At 41.7% G+C, this 20,395-nt stretch overlaps 1 protein-coding gene across 4 annotated transcripts; it reads right to left on the bottom strand.

The window, feature by feature from the left end:
* Window positions 1–1,194: 1,194 nt before the first annotated feature.
* Window positions 1,195–20,283, bottom strand: armh3 (armadillo like helical domain containing 3). Of its 4 annotated transcripts, none has more exons than XM_035637620.2 (26): window positions 20,182–20,283; window positions 18,816–18,925; window positions 18,665–18,721; window positions 18,258–18,404; window positions 17,974–18,081; window positions 17,787–17,879; window positions 17,620–17,694; window positions 17,435–17,521; window positions 16,405–16,461; window positions 16,226–16,269; window positions 15,500–15,560; window positions 15,312–15,358; window positions 14,455–14,530; window positions 13,857–13,950; window positions 12,055–12,156; window positions 11,803–11,861; window positions 11,654–11,719; window positions 10,899–10,968; window positions 10,622–10,682; window positions 10,351–10,439; window positions 9,448–9,530; window positions 8,758–8,884; window positions 8,297–8,372; window positions 6,114–6,192; window positions 3,201–3,317; window positions 1,195–2,351 (listed from the first exon to the last, which is right to left on the bottom strand). In XM_035637620.2, the coding sequence occupies exons 2-26, from the start codon at window positions 18,915–18,917 to the stop codon at window positions 2,259–2,261; spliced, it is 2,070 nt and encodes a 689-aa protein (XP_035493513.1). In that variant the 5' UTR covers window positions 18,918–18,925; window positions 20,182–20,283; the 3' UTR covers window positions 1,195–2,258. The 4 variants fall into 4 exon arrangements, 3 of the variants coding, with proteins under 3 accessions (XP_035493513.1, XP_035493512.1, XP_035493514.1); XM_035637619.2 differs by lacking the exon at window positions 20,182–20,283 and adding an exon at window positions 19,703–20,039; XM_035637621.2 differs by lacking the exon at window positions 20,182–20,283 and adding an exon at window positions 19,628–19,740.
* Between the last annotated feature and the right edge of the window lie 112 nt (window positions 20,284–20,395).

Below are 20,395 nucleotides of genomic sequence, written 5' to 3'. Positions count from 1 at the left end.
CATTGGGAAAAGGCTGTTTTTCTTTTGTCCATATTTTCTGCAGACACTAACAGAACGGACATGCTCAGATAGAGAAATGAGGGGGTGAAGGGATGATGGAGGGAGGAGAGGAGGTGCAGCCGAGACAAAGTAGGCAATCTCCCCTCAAATGAATATTTGATGAGAAGGCTGATATGCGTAAATGAAACGTTATAAATACAAAGCAGCATTAATGGGTCGTCACAGCAAAAATAACCGGCCTTGGCTCCTCGGCTCTGGGCGTCTAAGCTCGCACACACATGGACACACACACATGGACACATCGCACAGATTGTATCAGGGAGTTGATATACTGACCAATAAACTATAAAGCCAACAAAATCAGAGGGTTTAGAAAACAGATTTCCATCAGGGGACTGAGATCTGGCATATTAAAAAGACATTGCACAAAGGGAAAACACTCTCACACGCATGCGCACATACAACCCTCACTTTTGTGAACCATTTGATGTTCAAACGGTCTCTTATTGATAATCAGAATTTCGGAAGCTACTTGTATTTGCCGATTTTGTTTTCATCCTGTAATTCAACCATCGTCTAATCATTTATTTTTAATCTATTACATGTCCCATTCTGTTGATGAACTTGTGACGTCATCACTGCTTGCAGTGTCACTACATCACGAGTTTAAATATAGACTGTATCTGATACTTGAGTGTGGTCTAAACTACTGTAGAGAAAAAGCTAACACAAAATCATTGGACCTCGTGTGTAGAGCCAAATTCTGCAAACTTCTCTTACTCACCCAAGCACGCTCAATCAATATGAGCTGCATGACTTTTCGGTCATAACTCACAGTTCATACACACTCGACAGGGACAGGAATTGAAGAAATGATGCAAGAAAAAAACATTTGTTATCGAAGATATTCACTGAATGAAACGTCATCTTTCACCTCCGCAGTGTGTGGGGACGACAAATAAAGCCTCCCACGGACGGCTGATGCATCAGAACCAGCCTGTGTGCAATGTCAGCAAAGGACAGAGTGTGTGTGTGTGTGTGTGTGTGTGTGTGTGTGTGTGTGTACTGACGAGAACGGCTGTTTGAAAGCTTTCGTACAAATAATGTTAAAGAAAAATCATTCAGATGTCGCAGATATTACAGTACGTTTTCCTCAGTGCTTCTTGGCTAAAACTTCAATGGAGGAAACGCTAATAGAGTAGTATGAAACCAACCTTTATTTTAAAAAAAAGAAACATAAATATACCTACAGGAATTAGATGTGAAAAAAAAAATGAAGAGCCTAGACTTGAAGAAATTGCATAATTCAGATCTGCTTCCAGTCAAAAACAAAAAGAGATCATTCTTAGTGTTCTGAATGAGACAGAGTGAGAGGAGGTCAGCTGGATGAATGTCGGGATGTTGCTCTTCATCCAAGCTCACCTCACACTCACCAGAAACAAAGCAGCGATGACGACTTCAGTTCTCCTGCTATACTGGCCACTCACTTGAAAACATTCAGATTACATTTTTGAACTCATTAAGAAATGATCTGTGCGATGTACAGTAGTGAATGTTAATCATGGCTTTGTTAAAAAAAAAAAATCACTTCAGAGCAACCTCAACTCAAACGTTCTACCACCTCAGCATAGATGTAAATAGAAAAAAACACTTAATGTTGTTAACATTCAGGCAACAAGCATTCGTCTGCAAAGAAAAGGGTGATTTGATTTAGAGTGTATTTCCAAGAGGCTCATGGTCACCTATGCTTAAAGCCTAAATCTGGAGAGAGAAACCATAAATCATGTATCACAATCATGTGACAGCAGAAGCTACATGTACTTACAACATAATCAGTGGCAGACAAGATGGAGACGAAGATCTGGGTTAAAAATACTTTTGTTTGAATATAAGCAGTTCAAACTTTCATGGGTCCGTTAACAGTCCAGCAAATACTGCAGATCGCACGCGAGGAACCAGTGTAATATGGGCACTCCCTGAAAGAAGTCAGGACAAGTTTTTTAGGTTTATGGTTAAGGTGCATCCAGCCCGTCGGTGTTTCCGTCTCTGCGGGTTTCCATTGTTCAGTCCACAGGAGGCAGAGCGTGAGAATTCAAGACGACCAATGGAGAGAACAACTGAAGATTGCACGGGTTTGTGAGTTAAAGAATGTGTACATGTCCACACGCAAAAATAAAATCCAACTGTGTATGTCCGTGTGATGTGTGAGGTGTGTGTGTGTGTGTGTGTGTGTGTGTGTGTGTGTGTGTGTGTGTGTCTCAGGAGATGGTGGAGAACTCTTTAAGCAGGACGTCCTGACTCATTGTGTTCAAGGAGACATTCTTCCTCACATTCAGACTGATGGAGCGAACCTGGAATGGGAACAGACAGAGACATTTAATACAAGTCCAACGTTGTCAACTTTTTCACTCTGGTCGTGCCAGAATGTCCATTTCTATATTTGTCGTTTGCTAAACCTTACACCAAAATTGTCCTCTTTCTGATTACTCTGTATGGTGGGTTTAGACAAAAGTCCAAGACCAAACTATGCACATAGTTTGCCCGTCAATTATTTGAGTCTCCTAGGCACGAGGAGTTCTACTCAGCCTATCATTTCATGCTTATGGTGTTGGAGGAGCTGGATAAAACCCTGATGATGTCCTCAAGGTTGTCTCACTTCAGCCTGTGCTACAAACAGGGAGGACAGAGAGGAGTTTGATAAGTGTCTACATTTACCAGTCAAGGAGGTGACACCCGTTGTTAGTTGCTTGTTGTTGTTTTTTGACAATATAGGGAAATAAGTATGATTAACAGCCTCTGTTGCATTCATTTTCATCCATTTTTTTTACTCCATCTTTGTCTCACAAGGCTCCAACTTTATGGAAGAGCACTATTCAATTAATGGAATAGTCCTTTATAAAGATACCATCACTACTTTCCTGCCATGTGCATGCTGGTTGTGTCTTTCCATGGCATCAATGACTTCTGAGTGCTTAAGACCAGCTGGAAATGAAATCTTAAAAATACAATTTGCAGATCAGACACTGCAGTTTAACAGATGTGTTTTCTTTTTTCTTGTAACTCACTCAGAGGGACTCACATTCAGAAGCTAATTTCTCGTTGGGACACACGTCCTCCACAAGTGTGAGTCTGGCTTTATGCCGAGCGACAGTGACTAAGGAGACCACATCACACCCACAATGCACTGCTGCTTATCTCACCAGCTCCTTGAAGAACGCGGCCTCTTTGGGTTGCTCCGAGTACCTCTCGAACTGGTCCAGACCATCCTGCAGTTTGAGGGTCAGCGTGTCATAGTTTGATCGTACCACCTCCAACACCTGATGGGAAGAGAGAGCATTAACTCGAGTTGCATAACGGCCAACAACCTGACACACAGACTGGTTACTGCATGTGACGGTGAACTCAAACGGTCAAATATAATTAGTGTTGAATACGTTATTACGTCAGTATTATTCATGAGAGATTGCGTGGGGGGTTGCAATACTGTAGCATCGCATCTGGTCCCTTTTTAAGTAACTCAATCAATGTGTGTGTGTGTGTGTGTGTGTGTGTGTGTGTGTGTGTGTGTGTGTGTGGTATGCTCAGAAGTTCACAGGACACACTTGCCTCAAGTAAAGTAAGCCGAGATAAGGCGGCAGCCCCGGAGCAGAGCTTTTCATTATTTTATTAATAGCCCTGCATCACTCCACACACTCAGCATGAAACACTGACATGTGAGATGCATGAGTTATATCTTGTCACTCCTCCCAGAGAAGCTCTATACACACACACACGCACGCACGCACGCACGCACGCACGCACGCACGCACGCACGAACACACGCACACACGCACGGACGCACACTCGTCTTTTGCCTTTTCTCAAATTAATCTTTTGTGCAGCTGAATCATCATTTTTTTTTAATCTTATTTTTTTAAAGGGGGCTAAGAGCAGGAAAATATTCTTCTTCCTTTATTTGTCTCTAATAATTCTACAGCTCTGCTTGGAAGTAAGAGGGCTGTTGTTTATATTCAACCTCTGATGGTAAACTGATGAAAAATTCATACCCAAACCCCCCCTCACAGATTGTAACCTCAACGGATGTTTGCTAAAGTTTGTTCCTCACCAGCGGCAAAGGGAAAGGAGGGAAATAATGGAATAGGAGTGGTGGGGGTGTGTGTGCTGTGACAAACTGGTTAGAAGCAAAAGATTAAAATAAAGGAAAGAGAGTAAATGGAGTATTAAAGAAAGGCCTTTATCGTATGCTGCACTAGGCTGTTTTCTTTCTGCATCACTGGGCAGATATGATTGCGTGCACACAGCTGGCATTGTGTTTATCTCGGAGCGTGGATCCAAAAGCAGCATGCTGAAGTGTGTTTTGTGTCTGATATTGTACGCTGTGTCTTAGAGAGAGAGACAGACAGACAGACAGGGTAAAACTACAGCAGCTTGTTTTAATGCTGTGTTTCTGGAGGCCATCCATCTTCTGGTGTCAGTGTTGGGAATGAAGACACTGCAGGCGGTTGGCTTACAGGTGGCTCGCATGTCAAAAGACAGTGGAAAGGAAATGCAAAGTTTCCAACACTTCATTATGAAACTGGGGAGCAGGGGAGGCAGAGAAAACACAGAGCTTAGCCTATAGAGATAATATGAATGTCCCTTATTAAACCGATCCACGGTTTCTCCATCTCTGTTCTGCCCTGACACACAGGTTTGAATCCACAGCTGTGTGTGTGTGTGTGTGTGTGTGTGTGTGTGTGTGTGTGTGTGTGTGTGTGTGTGTGTGTGTGTGTGTGTGTGTGAGAGATCAGTTTTGGGGGGGGGCCAAGATTACGCTCTTACATAGCAGGGCCGTGCTAAAAGTAAACAAACCTTTTACTTGTTCTTTAATATATCAATACAAGAGGATGAAAAAGGATGATTTTGAGTGTCATCACAGCAGGAAACATGGATGAGTTTTGAGGACTAACACTTAGTGTGCCCAACAAGCAGATTTGAAAAGCCCACATTCTGACAGAGACCATTATATGCAGGTAGGTTTTCTGGAGAGCGAGCTAATGGCGAAGAAGCTGAACCCTTATTTAGACAGAGCCTTGCTGCTACTGCGGAGCTGCTTGAAGTCTCCACTTCCTCCCATTGTAGTTAAAATATAGCTAAAATATCCCAGACATGGGTGCTGCTATCTTGCACTTTGAGCAGGAGTCTTCGCAGTAAGTCATCGTGGTAGTATCATGGACATGGTATCATTGCGATTAAGTCTCTGACAATATTCAAATTATAGTTTCTCCATGATGACTTCCCCTAATGATAAGAAAACTGCTGGGACCTACCGATTCTCAAAAAAACAAAGCCACTTTATCTAATTGGTTAAATCACTGGTAGAAAATCATAGAAAACCAGTGGCAGCTCATTGACACCTCAGCTAACTTCTGCCTCCCCTCCTTGTTTTGAATAAATCAAGCAGATAAAAGTGGAGAGGTAATTGGGGAGTTTAATGACTAAATCCATCACTCTCTTATCACCTCGTTAAAAGAAAGACTCCTGGCCGTTTTCCTATCCTCTCTGATTTGACATAAATGATAAAAGATCTTCAAGTTGAGCTCACAACACATCAGTTCAGCTTCCTTCCAGTCCAGACTCAAGATTTTCCACTAATGATGAAAGAATAACTCAACATTTCAAAAGCTGTCCAGATGCTTAATGACTCAATTTGCACTCTTGTTTGTTTTTCCGTGTCACTCCTACTGCATGGGGGGGGGACTTGTCGTTATTTCTACATTAGTTGTCTGCAGACATCTGAGAAACTGCAACAATAACTGTACTTTAAATATGTAAACACAAGAATCTACAATCACAAAAAGTACAGCCGGAGGTGAATACTGTGTATGTTCAGAAGTACTGTATAAGAGTTGTTGCATTTCAGTTTTTTCCAGAGGTAACAACAACTAAAATGTGTGTTTCATCATCTGTCATGAACAGTGTATTATTTGATGTGAACAAAGTCTTGTCACCTGCGACCTCAATCAGCCAAAAACGCAGTGAACCCATTCTCAAACACTTCAAACTACTGAAGGTTTTCAGAGAGTCAAGCTCAGCCCAAATGGCCCCAGGATGTGTGTGTTTGTGGTGTTTACCTGTTCCTCTGACAGCTGGGAGATGTGGTTCACGGCAGCGTACGACTCAATCTTGGGGTTAAAATGGTTGACTATGGCCCTTAAGGACAAAAACACAGGCACTTCTGTAAATGATAGAGAATGGACATTTTCCTCAAAAGTCAAGGAGGTACACTTCATCGACAAAAATATTCTGACTCTTAGATACTGTTAAACATCTCAAAAGCGTTTGCATTTTTCTACTGCTACGACGGGACACAATTCTGGAAAAACATTCCAGGAGATTTTGGAACCTGACTGCCGGGATTTGGTCCCATTCACAAGAACGTCAACTTAGAAGAAGATGTTGGGTAGGCCCAGCTCACAGTTGATGATCCAGGGCATCCCAAAGGTGTTGCTCAGGGTATGAGGTCAGGGCTCTCACTGAACAAGTCTCCTTTGTGTTTTGTAAAAACTGAGCTTTTAAAAACATATTACATACTGTAGGTCTGCCCAATCACAGCTGAGTGGTGTGTGGCAGTAAATAGAAAATATCTTGTTCGTAAAAATTATGATCTGATTAGCCCAGCAGCAAAGAAATGGTTGTCTGATTAGCAGGAAGTGCTAATGAGCCACGATCATAAAAAAGTGTCTGACTTGTTTCTGCCGTCTAATCATAAAACAGAAAAGCCTGCAGCAGCAAAATGATCACTGACGCTGCAATCTCACGAAGCCACGATTAACTGGCTTTGCTTTTGATTTGAAACAGCAGTGACAGGAAGTGAAGTCACATGGCGACACTTGGCCAAAGCGAGCAAGTGCTCAATTGCGCTCAAGGCGAGAGGGAGAGTGAGGCCAGGGGAAGAAGAGAAAGAGAGAAAGCAAGAGTACACTAGCTAGCATTAAACATTAATTTAGATGTATTTCTATTACCTATATATATATATATATATCTATATATCTATATATCTATATATATATATATATATATATATATCTATATATAGGTAATAGAATATATATATATATATATATATATATATATATATATATACACGCATATATATATATACAAACACATTCACTCTGACCAGCAACGTACTGGAATATGAACTGGACTGGCAACTGAGCAAATACCAGTACCATTAAGGCCTTCCATACATATTAATGCCTGTGTTTCTTTCTGGAAAAGCTATTTGTGGAGCAACATCTTAGGTGCATAATAATAATAATAATAATAATAATAATAATAATAATAATAATAATAATAATATTCGAGGTGTGCAGGTTAGCAGTGAAATATTTTGACAAGCAAAGTTCTAAACGATGCAAGTTACAGACCTGCCCGTTTCACACCGTGAGTCATTTCCACTCATTCCCATTTAATTCTATCTCAGTGTGTCCTTCATATCGTGTGAGCGCTCCAGGGAGGTTCAGTTGTATATTCAGGGGCATCTCTTCCAGCATCAGTTTTCATTTCTAAGAAATAAACAGCTTTATAGCACAAATATAAGCTGATGCAATAAGCACAGATGTGTGATGAAATGGCTTATTTTGTACTGGCTGAGATAGGGAGCATAAAATATTGAATAAATGATAGTGGCAAGATGCGGAAAGTCAGTGTACGTAGGATGAAGCTGATGGGAGTAAAATGGAATTGGTCCCTTCATTTGAGTTAATTTCAACACAGTCTCTATGAGTTCTTTATACCTCTCTCTCCCTTAACTCATCTGTTCATTATTCTTTCAGTGTCCTTTCTCCCTGCCTTCCCTCAACCCTTGTGACTGGCTGTTTAAGCATTGCAGTCTACTCCATCAGGAGTCCAGTTGACTTGCTGAATCCAGGGGGAGTGTACCCTCAGGAGCCTCCAAGCCAGGGTGACCTAAGAGGATCATCTCCTCCGAGAACATGGAGGACGAAAGAGAGATTATGGGGATGGGAAAATGTTGGAGAAGAACAGCGTGGGTGTGGAGCCGGGTTGGGTTGGGGTGAAGGAGATAAAGGCTTAAAAATTATCAAGTAGATGGGCCTTGGGGACGAAAAAAAGAAAAGAAAAAAGGAACAGGCTACGGATGAAGAATCCAAATTACAGTTCAATGACTTAATTTTACCTCGACCTTCCTCCATCACATTGTAGTTTGCAATTCCCTTCAATCCAATGTGACTCTTTTCGCCCTCTTAGCAAACAGTATTTGTGGGGTAAGAGTACATGTGTGCGTTTTTACCGAACATTGATGAGGGCATGCGTTACTTTGCTGGCTGCCTCCTTCCACTGGCCCGTATTGGTTGATACTCTCAAAACTGTTAGACAGAGAACAACAGAAACAAACATAATGAGATGCATGTTCAGCCACACACAAAAAAAACCCTCCCTTTTCACCTGTGTATGGGTGAAAGGCTCTCTTCTAGCTCTTGGCGCACCACCCAAAAAGCCCAGTCTGCTGTGATTGGTCAACCAGTTTGAGTGTGTGAAACAAACATAGCAACCCTTACCCAGAGGCTAGAGTCAGTGATGATTCTGTATTTGTCACTTCAAGTGAGCCCTTTGATATTTCACATATTGAGCCATTATCATGATAAATATACTGATAATACCCGGTTTAAGTTAAAGCTTTTATTTGCAATTTCAAGAGAAATAAGTTTTGCTCTAGTCACGTATAAAATAAAGCAGCATGTACTAACGTACCCATACAGTAGAGGTTGTCGAAGACCTGGTGCATTCGTACGATTTCATAGTACAGCTCGTCGTAGCTGTTGGAGGTGGGCAGGAATGTGTCGCCGTAGGTTATGAACATATTGAACAGGTTCACTACCTGGATAAGGAGACACGCATTCATCAAGTCTTAATATACAAATACAACAACACAAGACAACAAGAGCAAAAAAAACTAAAAATTGGTGTAAAAACAGGAGAAATTACAAAAATCAGTCACAACATTAAAACAGCAGACTCATTTTAATGTTTTCGCTGGTATATTTATGTAAATCTGTGGCCTGAGTTCATTTTGAAACGTCAGTAATGTAATTGAAATCTTATTTTGTATATTTTTGTATTATAAATACAATTTTGGATATTAAATATTTTACACACAGATCAGCCACAACATTAAAACTGGCAACTGCTTTTAATGCTGTGGCTGATCTTTGTAAATGCATGCTCTGCCAGTTAGACTTTCTTCTCCTCTAAAAACAAAACACATAAAAGGCGTAGAAACTGTTTAAAAGTGTTGGGATTTCACGTGCACAGCTGTGCTACAAGCTGCACCATTGCATCTCCATCTCCTCTTACAACAAGGGAACACGCAAGTGAAAATAATCTGCATGTGGACTAAACCCTGTCGTGCAAATGTGTTTGTGCGAGTGCAGAGTTTCTCACCAGTAAGGCCAGATGAAAGATGTTGTGCTTAGCCAGCAGTGTGGTCTCGTTTGACAACAGGAACTTCAGCAGGTTGATGAGAGCTGTGATGAGGGAGATATGCTTGCTTTAATGAAATACTCTGGAGAGCTGATAATCGTCTACCAGCAGAGGCATATGGCAGCAGTCTGCTTTTCTCAGTGCGTATCTTCATTAAGGTTGATAATGGAAAACACAGGAGGGGGGGAAAACCTTTCAACACCACTCAAGTCCTTTCACAAGCTTTTATTGGCTAAAAAAAAAGAACCAAAATGTGAATGCACAAAAAGGACTTCTAACAGGCCCCAACATGAGCTAGCAAGACAACACACTCAAAACATCTTTCTTTAATTAAGCTAATTTTTTTCTTTCTCCAGTCCTATTTCATGGTACGCGGTTATCACCACCAGGAGGAGAAAGTCGCTGTTATTCAGCGAATTAGGCAGATTATTGGTCTGATTAGAGAAAATCTGTATTCTAATGAGTGCAATGGGGCCATTACAAGCTGAAATGTAATCCTATTGTGCGTTGACCAGGCTGAAAACAAGGCCACTAGGATGGGTTGTACTTTCTTTCGAGGTTCATTATACTATCTCAATGATCTCAATACATTTCCACCATTACAGACCCAATGACTTCAAGAAGAAATTGGTTTTGTTTCGCAAAAGCAGAAACTCTTCACTTAACTCTTGTGGTGATGCCCAGCAAATCAAAAATTCGAGAATTATGTGGTTCTTGTTCACAACTTTTCAAATCAGGTTCTAAAACACGTCTCGTCACAAAACCCAAGGGATTAAACACTGCTTGCAAACATCTCATAAATAAACATCACCCACCACCATTACAATTAATTCTCATTCATTACTCTGCTGGGGGCGTTCTTACCTGACCAGAGCTCTCTCCAGGTGTAGTGTAATCTGATTCTGCATTTCTTCTGGTAGCACAGAAGTTTGTGGATGATCTGCACACAGCGCCTACACAACAAATTAACACAAAACTGTGGTCAACAGTGCAGATGTGTGTGTGAGGATGTATGGGGCTAGAAATAAATTCTCCTGATACGTTGACACTCATCAGTGGGACGCAGGAGGCAAGAGGCTTTTTACATTTTTTATTATTTCACGTGTCTTTTGTGTGTGTTTGTGTGTGTTCTCACAAGTACAGATCCATGGGAAAATCCTTCATCATATGAGTCACAATAAACTCCACCATCAGGTCTAGACAAAGAGATACAGGAGAGACAGATAACTGTTACAGTGCGTGAAGCTGTAAAACAAAACCAACACAGCTTTAAGCAGGACTCTGTTGAGGAAAAAGACAAAACATTGCAGGGGGGAAAAATTTGAAAACCAGTGAATAAATGTGAATTATCAATAATCAATCACTGCCAGTGTGAGTGCACAATAAACAACAGTTATAAATGTTCCTCATACCTAGAACAGCACACACCAGTGGCCGTGAGGGGATGTTCTTGTCCACTGTTTTTTTTCTGTGCCTCATTGGCTGAAAAAGATACACAAGGTTTATTATTGACTTTGTAAATAACATTTTGACTTACTGGGAATTTTACAGAGCTTTCTGTTACATCTTGAGACTTCATTAGTGGATTTTCCTCAATTTTTATGGACGATTGCTGTCAAGGGACCAATTTTGCAAACTAAAGGTGCGTAACAGGTAGCCATACACCAATACAGCAACCAACATCTCCTCTTCACACGACTGACAAACAACTATCCAACAACCTTCATGGCAACCAAGAAAAATCAGAATATAAAATCCAAGAGATGTGGTTGAAAGCTCTTAACCTTGTGAGAATGTATACGAGGATACATTCATGAAACTGTACACAAGTAATGAAAAAGTGTATCGGAAACACTGTCAGTATATATATCAGCTTTGACACAGAAATAAATATGAGATCATAACATTTTAATTGACAGCTTTCAGCTGATGTTTTCTAGATGTGGGTGTGTGTGTGTGTGTGTGTGTGTGTGTGTGTGTGTGTGTGTGTGTGTGTGTGTGTGTGTGTGTGTGTGTGTGTGTGTGTGTGTGTGTGTGTGTGTGTGTGTGTGTGTGTGTGTGTGACACAGGTAAATATAATAGTATCAAGGTCTTAAATGCTGACAGCTGAAAACTCCTGCACTGGTTTTATAATTTCCTGCTCACTCACTCACAACAATAAACTCACCATTCTGTGGAGGTTGACTCTGAAATTCATATTGTCATCATGAAGAAAGGCATCAGCATACTGGTCCTATCAGACACACAGAGGTGGATTAAGAACAAAAACCTGGACAAAAGGTTGTTGAAGAACGTGGAGACAGGTGCTGCTCGTACCTCGGCTATGCACGTGAGGATGATCAGGCACAGTCTGGCACTGTTAAGTCGATGCTCATCTGGAAACACAAATATGAGACTCATGAAACTGTTTATAAAGTGTGATAACAATATAGGGATAGAAGGGAACATCTATCTGCCACTGAACAACTATATATGGGCACACTTGAAGATAGATAAAATATAGCAGAATGAAGAATGAAAGGACGGCAGAGACGGAGAGGAAGAGGACACACAGTGGTTTCTGCTTACCTTTAGTATCCTGCATTACAATGGAGGCGTACTTGAGGAAGGTGATGAGGAGGTTGCTGGTCTGCAGATTGGGATCCAGAGGCAGCTCTGGGTTGTTCATCACTACACATACAAACATACATATATAAATATTAACATAATCACTGCAGATAAAATTCTTGCTAATATTCTGTCTAAATCGTCATACTACTAATACACAGAGAGAATGTGGATATGATAAACCAATCTTGAAATAAAAAAAAACCCTGTACATGGAGTCCGTTATTTTATGAATAATGATGATGCCAGAGGCCATGCCTAAACTCCATAATGTGTGACAGAGTGTGGCGAAGTAAAAGAAGCATGTCTTTGTCCCAACACTGTAGTAAAGTTTGTGTAGCCTGCCGTGGTGTTAAGACGTGTATTTAATCCTTTTAAAAATCTCTGTACTCTGAAACACACGGTTTGTTTCATGGATAAATGATAAGCTGGCCATTTCTCTCTCCCTTCAGCCCCCAGACCCTCATTTGTTTCCTTCTTTGTCAGATCACAGCAGACCCAGCGGAAAGACGATTTCACACTGTCAGGAAACATTTCATCACATGGTGCAAAACAGGGGAAGGAGATCATATATATTCCTGTCATGTGATGCAGGCACGTGTGCAACTCTTTCTGTAGTAGTAGAAGACCCGGTAAGTGCTGAAGCTCCCATGACATGGCATATTGCATGTGAAACATTTATCTGTATTTGCAGCTGGAGGTTAATATTTTATGTGGAAAAATGTCTCTTCGGTTCAAAGCGATGGAGTGAGAGCTAGCGAGGGATAGAAACATGGACCTTTTGACAGTTACAGCATGTGTGCATGCAGAATGACCTGCTTGAGAAAAACATACGCCTGACACAAAACCTGAAGTCAAAGCCCTGCACTCAGTTTCAGAGATTAGTAAGTACTTGGGGATAAGAGTAATAATCTGCTTATAAAACTGTTATAAACCCACATTAGAAGTACATTTGCTGTATCTCAGCAGCTCACATCTTTCATATGAACTTGAAAACTAGTGAATATTTGAAAAGGTTGCTAGTGTAGGGACATGTGTGAGAGTTTCTGCTCAAGGATGCAGTGAATGAGAGTCGCCACATGGAGAGCGGGGGTTTATCAAATATATATGTACGCTACACTGTTAAGATTAAATATGGGCAAAAGAGCAGAGACCCTGTGTTGCCAAACGTTTTAGAAAGCCTCATCTCCCTCTTCCAACTCAAAGGTGGATAGTTCCATTTCGTTCGTAGATGAAGAGTTGGTATAAACATTTGCAAACACACGGAACGGACAAGAAGAGTTTGAAGATCTCCTCCTACAACAAGTCATTAAACAAAAAAAAAAAAGACTAAAAAGACGACTGAAGCCAGTAGGAAAAACATGCATTTCTTTCTCGAGAGGCACAGAAGAGAGGATTTTATAAATAAATGAATTTGTGATTCTAGGTGAACATTTTGACATTGGTGAAATATGTTTAGGTAAAAGGAGCAAGCTTGAGGCAATAACCAACCAAGACTTGCACTTAAACATATGATTTTTTCTACAATGCCAGTTGTATCAACAAATTCTTTCACTTCAAACAGGCTAAACCAAGAGTTTTGGTGTTTGCTGTTCACCTCTGTTCTTCTTTGTTGCACAAAATGTGGATTCAAACACTGACACAAAGGTAGTGAGGGGAAACCCATCCTCTCAGAAACCAGTGTCTAATGTCACAGACACTAAATGTAGGTTATCTCAATCACTGTCTCACAGAATAAGAATATATAAACATGTATGGATTACTGTCTAGGGAGGGCGGCGTTGTGCCGAGTGGTGCTGTAGGTGTCATTGGAGTAGGGGTGGTAGGTGTGATTGGGATGTCAATCTCTGGGTGGCTCTGTTGAAGAACAAAAAAACACAAATGAAATGTCATTAACTGAGGAGCTTGTATGTAAAAGATACTTCTCTCGCATGCACTTGACATGTATCATATCGCAAAGAATCACGAAGATGGAAGAAGATGTAGCCATTACAATTTGCATCTGGAAAGACATGGCCCCAATTTGCACAGCTGAGATTTTGGTCATATCGCACAACACTTTCTGATATTTCTAAATGGTTACACAGACCCTTTATTTGATGTCAGTTCACGTTACAATATGCAGACCTTAAACAAGCCTGCATTCTCTCTTATTGTGGAAAACCCAGAAATTTTCACCAGATAAATCATGTTGCTCATTAGCTATTGTCTTTTGGTTAACAATGTAGGTACAGAGATTTCAATGGAATAAAAGTGATCAAAACAATCAGCTCCAACATGGCCGCTGTCCACGTTTTTGATAACACTAAACATTAGATGAGCACACATGTACACCAAGATAAAAAAGTAAGAGCATCTCACTTGTGCTAATACAGTGATGAAGTTACGGTTAAGGTGCACAGCCTCGTAGAGCGCCAGCAGGATCGCCTCATTTGTCCTGGAGATGAAAGAGAAGTTGGTGTTTAAAATGAATGTTTCTTTCATTTACTGAGTCAAATCTTCACATGAGATCAGACCGAGCAGTTTGAAGCTTTAGGCTTTGATCCATTTAAACTCAGGGAACAAGTAGAGGGAGTTAAAAGTTTATTTAAAACAATCACTTCATGTGTCAGTAGGCCACTTTAATTTTCTGTTTCATTAACTACAGCATGGTATGTGAACCTACTGATAAATCATTTGTAGAGTTTCTATACTATCAATTTTAGTGCTGATAATGATGCTAACATTAACAATGCAAAACAACAGTAGGCCTTGTTTACGGACACAGATATTATCACCTCCCAATTTCCAAGTCGAGGATCAATTAAGTACAGCCACCTACTTACTTACTCAGCCACCTACCTACCTAAAGTCTATAGAAAAGCATCAGCGCAGCAACCCACAACCAACTTTCGAACAAGTCTACACTGTGGCCGTGATCAACATGTGTAAATCACCCACAACAAATGTAGAAGTCTTGCTTGGATCGATCAAATTCGAGTCTGTACTGTTGCAGTAGCAGTATTCTTCACAAACACGAGGGGTTGAAAAGATTCATGCTGCCCACTGTTGTAAAAAGCTAATTTAAACCTTGATGTCTTGCGGGAAATCTTGCACAATGACAAAACAGAGAACAGGAAGAAAACCCTGCAGTTGTAATGGATTCTCTCGTTGAAAGTGTAGAAAGTGATCCAATTACAGATGACTGATGGGTAACAGCTTAATCACTTTGCACTTACTGCACAGAGAGCTTCTCATCAGCATCCGCTATGAACATGCTGCCCACCTATGGACCATACAAGGAGCAAGTCATCAGTAAAAGGCAGCAAAAACCCTGACACAAGGCATTATATGTCAGGATATTTCATAATGCAAGAAATATCAATCAACACATCCACTATTACAATGAGGGAGAATAACAGCTTACCATACTAGTTAGGGTAGAGAAGAATCCACCCTGGTTCTCCTCCTCCTTGTCTTTGTACTGCCTGGAAGGTGGAGAAAAATAGGAAGCGATAAACAAGTGAAGAGAATGACAAATAAATTGAAGATGGAAAGGGCCACAAAACAACAGAGGCGGAGATGTACGTTTTCCTTCAACCACTTGTAACCTAACACACATTTATTATTTACCTAACATCTCAGCTTCCTCCCTGCAATTTATTCTCCACGGGACATTCAGTTTATACACAGAACAATGAACTGTATAGAGCCGTCGTCCATCACTTTGACGCGTCTGTCCACACACACACACACACACACACACACACACACACACACACACACACACACACACACACACACACACACACACACACACACACACACACACACACACACACACACACACACACACACACACACACACACACACACACACACACACACACACACACACAGAGTCGGGACCATCTTCATGAACAGCATTTTAATTTCCAAACCATGCCTCACCCAGAAAAACATTACAGACTGCCAAAGAAAACTGTCAGATATAAATAACCTGAAGATTAAAAGAGCCTGTTAGTTTTTCTCTCCAGGAGAATAGAAATAGAACATCTGTGGGAGACATCAAACCGAACTGCTGACGCCAGTGGCCTCAGCACACAATTCAGTGGATCATTAAAAACAATACCTTGACAGATTTAGATCTCACCTGTTATATTCTGTCAGAGCTTGGTGGACAACCATCCCCATTCCCTGGTGGAAAGAAAACATCCAGTGGTTCGAATCAAACCTTTGACAATCTGCTTAATGTGGAGGCCAGCACCTACACCAGACTGGATATGTATTATTCTGCAGCTGAGAATAGACAATAAGTTGCAACATACTTACATCCAGTGTTGGCTCATCGTCAACAATGGACAGCTTCACAATGTACGGATTCACAGACTGACAGAGAAATCAGAAAGTTTTTGCATCTGTTAAATGTTTGGCACAATGAAAAAGGTAACAATAAATCATCCATTACTCTTAAAGGGCAATTTTCTGAAATTTTATAGACTAAAAGATTAATCATAAAAATAATCAGCTGATTAATTGATGGCTTTTCTGACTGACGGCCTCTTACATCTTCAAGGGCCAGTTACTACAGTGCAAATTAAAAATATAAGTCAGAGGTTATGAACTGCGGGTCCAAGGAGGAAAGCAATGTCTGTGGGTTTCCAGCCATCTCTAATAGATACATTTTTAGAAGTGTATTCTATGCTGGTGCCATTAAAGTTTCAGCAAACATCAACTGTGTCTGACAAATTTCGGAATATACATTTTGCTACAGTTAGTGAAAAGAGGTCTTACTTATACTTACTTATGTGCAGTATAAGGTTGAAATCCAAAAACTCACTCCTCATCCTTTTCCCCCCCTCCCACTGGTCACTCTCATCCTTCCAGGAATTAACTAGAGATTAATTCCTGGACCCTCAAAGGATAAGTGGTATAGCTAATGGATGGGCAGAGTGTTGTAACATTTCTTCAGTGGTAAAAAATCTTATCAACACAGGCAAATTAATGTAATTCACTCATCTCCCTTGGGCATGGTACAACTCTGAACTGAAAAGTCCTCTCAAGAAAGACACACAACTGCACAATATGTACTAAAAAATGTGTCTTTGGGAGCTGTGTCTAATTTATCTTCTACAGGTGAGACATTACAGCAGCTCAAATAACAGTGTACCTACCAGTCATAGCAGAAAAGAAAGACAGTGGAGGTAAGGAGGGTTGATCTATGCACCTTTTGAATGCACGTCACAGTGATTTCCACAACTATTCAATATGTTTGCTTATTGCGCATCCCTGCTGCTCGAAAGGCAAAATATCAAGAAAAACAAGTTCAGTCACCAAGTCAGCATGTGGGCAAAATACACACCTCATATTTCCTGTAGTTAACCAAGAGGGCCAGCAGCACCACAGCATCATAACCATGTTGCCCTCTACTGGCGACATCTGATAGGATCTGAGGAGGAGAGAAGGGTAGAGCAGAGAGGAAAGATTGTTCATAATAATAGAATCCTCGACAAACATTAGACAATCAGTCTTTCATTCGTCAATTACCTGCAGAATGGCTTCAAAGATGCTGTTGATCATCACATATTCCAGTATGGTGTTCTGACTAATATTGTCTGTTACCTGTGAACACATTTTCACATACTTGGTCACATTTTAAAAAGGACAACAAACATTCCCCAAGGCCCGTCACGTTATAAATCATCTTTTCTCACCGTGACCAGACACAGCAGCAGTTTGAGACAAAGGCTCTTGAGGCTCTCTGAGCCATCGCCACAGAGAAGACTGTCCAGTCTCTCCATCAGGTCCTGCAGGAGACACAAACAGGAGAAAATGATGCCTACATTCTTCTCCTTTATCCGTTCATTATGAATCTCTTTCACTCCTTTCCTCCACACATACCTTCATCCTCTGCTCAGCCTTATCAAACCCCATGAGCATGTTGATGATGTCAAAGCCAGACGCTGACTTGTTCTTCTGATGAACCCCTCGGAATAGTGCACACAGAGTCTGGGGAGGGGCGGGGGCAGAAGAGCACAAAGTTAAACACAAGACAAGAGAATAAATTCCAATTACACTCAGAAATGACGAACCAAGGCTCATTTAACTACAGTTACAGTCTATTGTCGAATGATGCGATGGGAACGCAGTCAAAAATCTCGGTGACCTGCCAGAGCTGTGATTACCTGCAGGGCATTGACCACTTTGATCTGGTGCTCCTCAGCCAGAGCCTGAACGCAGTGGTGGAACAGAGAGTTGATGTTGTCTTGAATGCGCTGAACTTCTTCCCCATCTACACTCTCCAACTTAGACTCGAGGTACTCTAGGTTCACCTGGAACATGACAGAAGGACAGAAATAAAAATGATCGAGCGTGCATAAGAGTTGCGGATAATAAGAACCGTTAAAACAGAAGTGGCATTTATTTGGACTGTATGTGATTTGTGTATATCAGGACTTCCTCTTCTTCTCTCCATACAGCATCCCATTTACAGCTAAACATAAGCCATGATTATGGGGCTGCAACTTAACACGCCCGCATAGTACCGTGAGACAGTTCCTGTTATGCCACACACATTTTCTCTTTGCTGTACCTTCATAAGAAACAGCTCATCCCAGAAGCGAGGGTTGTTTTTGGCCGGGTCTTCTTTCTGAAAACAAAGCAGACAGGACGTTGTGAACTCTTGACACTGAATGTATTTTTCGAATCGTTCGCCACTGACATTCTTCCTGTGTGACACTCACCGCAAAAATCTCATCATACATCAGCACCACCTTCTCTTTCAAGGGTTTCTTAGAGGACGACGTCCTCCGGAGTAGCCCTGCCTTCTTCTCCACCTGAGACATGGCTGAGTCTGAAGACAAGGACACAATGAGAAAACAATGAGTGAATGAGATTTTCTATAGCAAGTCTTTTTTTATTTATTATCAAATACAATGAAAATACCAAAACCAACAATGTGTCGGTTCATCTCAACACAATTTCTTACTTCCCCTGCTGGCTGTGGATCTCATGTCCAAGCCTATTCATGGCAAATCTTTACAAACAGGTTAAGAATATATTACTTTCATTCTAACAAAAGGGCGGAAACGCATATCCTCTGACACGGACACTGGAGTAGCAAAGACCATTGGATCCAGAGTAAATACTGTGTTTGTTTAGGACTATTCGGCCAAGGACTTGCTGCAAAAGTGAACTTGTTTACAGAGGCAGGACACCGCATGTGGATCTCCCTGAAAATAAACAATATCGCTCGTGTACAAAATCATGAAGGAATACGTCAAGTCTGGTGCATTTCACACCACGACACATGGGAAATAAGCTCCCCATAACTGCCCCAGGAGCAGATGAGCATCTGAGCAACGAGGCCTTGATGATCCTTGATGATCCTTGATGATCCTGCAGCTCAGTGACCCTCACTGCTCCCATCCACCTATGGCCTGCACTGTGTGGCAGTCCGCAACACCACTGTCCTGCCGGCTGCCCGGTGGAGATCACGTCCCTGTACTGGTCGAGCTCGTTGGCGAACTACAGCCCTCACAAATGTTGAGCGAACCTTATTTAGTCACGGGCCGAACCGGGTCTGCCAGTGGTTGACGCTCACGATCAGTGGCTCGATTGACAGACGAACCTTCGAGGCGAGGCGAGCAGAGAAGCCTCCTGTGAATGACGTCCAGGCAATGTGCGCGGCTCATTAGCTCAAGTGCTTTGACACTGGCTGAACAACACGAACCATCGCCTGCTTGTAGCTAAGGCTGGTGGCGCACGACACCACCCGCTAGCTAGCTAGCTCGCGTTAGCCCACCGACCCCCGGGCTGCCGAACCGGGCGGAACGAGTGTACGGCAGCAGGTTGACGATGAAACGCCGGTGTCTCAGTCCAGTCGACGCTCGGCGGCGACGTGTTTAGTTCATTCGCGGTTCCGTGCTCAGACGTGCGCCTTCCGAAATGTTCAGTCTCGCCCGCTACAGCTAACGCGACCTAGCTTAGCGCCTGCCAGACGCTGATTTGGCGTCGGCCGTGTAATGTCTGGGTGCGGTTATTGACAACCTGACAGTGTGACATTATTCGATAGGTCCCAGCTCAGGGAAGAGTGTGTTTTTGTCTTACCTCCAATAAAGAATTAAAACCTATGAATCCCCGTGACAGCACTAGCCTCTGCTAGCATACTGCTGCTCGTCGCCTCCTGGTGGTCAACGTGGTCATAGCACCCCACAGGTAATCACATTCGATGAACAACACTATGACATTTAGACCACACATATATGACCATTATTTGACATATGTCATCACATAGTAATAATAAGACTTGTTATGGCCAGTG

Source organism: Scophthalmus maximus, chromosome 8 (assembly GCF_022379125.1).
Source record: "Scophthalmus maximus strain ysfricsl-2021 chromosome 8, ASM2237912v1, whole genome shotgun sequence".
In the NCBI taxonomy this organism is placed as follows: Eukaryota; Metazoa; Chordata; class Actinopteri; order Pleuronectiformes; family Scophthalmidae; genus Scophthalmus; species Scophthalmus maximus.
The sequence above is the reverse complement of the archived record's forward strand: the minus strand, read 5'-3'. Positions and strand labels throughout refer to the sequence as shown.

What these genes read in the sequence shown, in the direction of transcription:
- armh3 (XM_035637619.2), bottom strand. Translation starts at nt 19,766, where the DNA reads ATGAGCCGCGCACATTGCCTGGACGTCATTCACAGGAGGCTTCTCTGC. An exon ending in TTAACTACAGGAAATATGAG is followed by an intron (nt 16,462 to 17,434) that starts GTGTGTATTTTG and finishes TTTCTCTGTCAG; the next exon opens with TCTGTGAATCCGTACATTGT. An exon ending in GAGTCAACCTCCACAGAATG is followed by an intron (nt 10,969 to 11,653) that starts GTGAGTTTATTG and finishes TATCTTTTTCAG; the next exon opens with CCAATGAGGCACAGAAAAAA.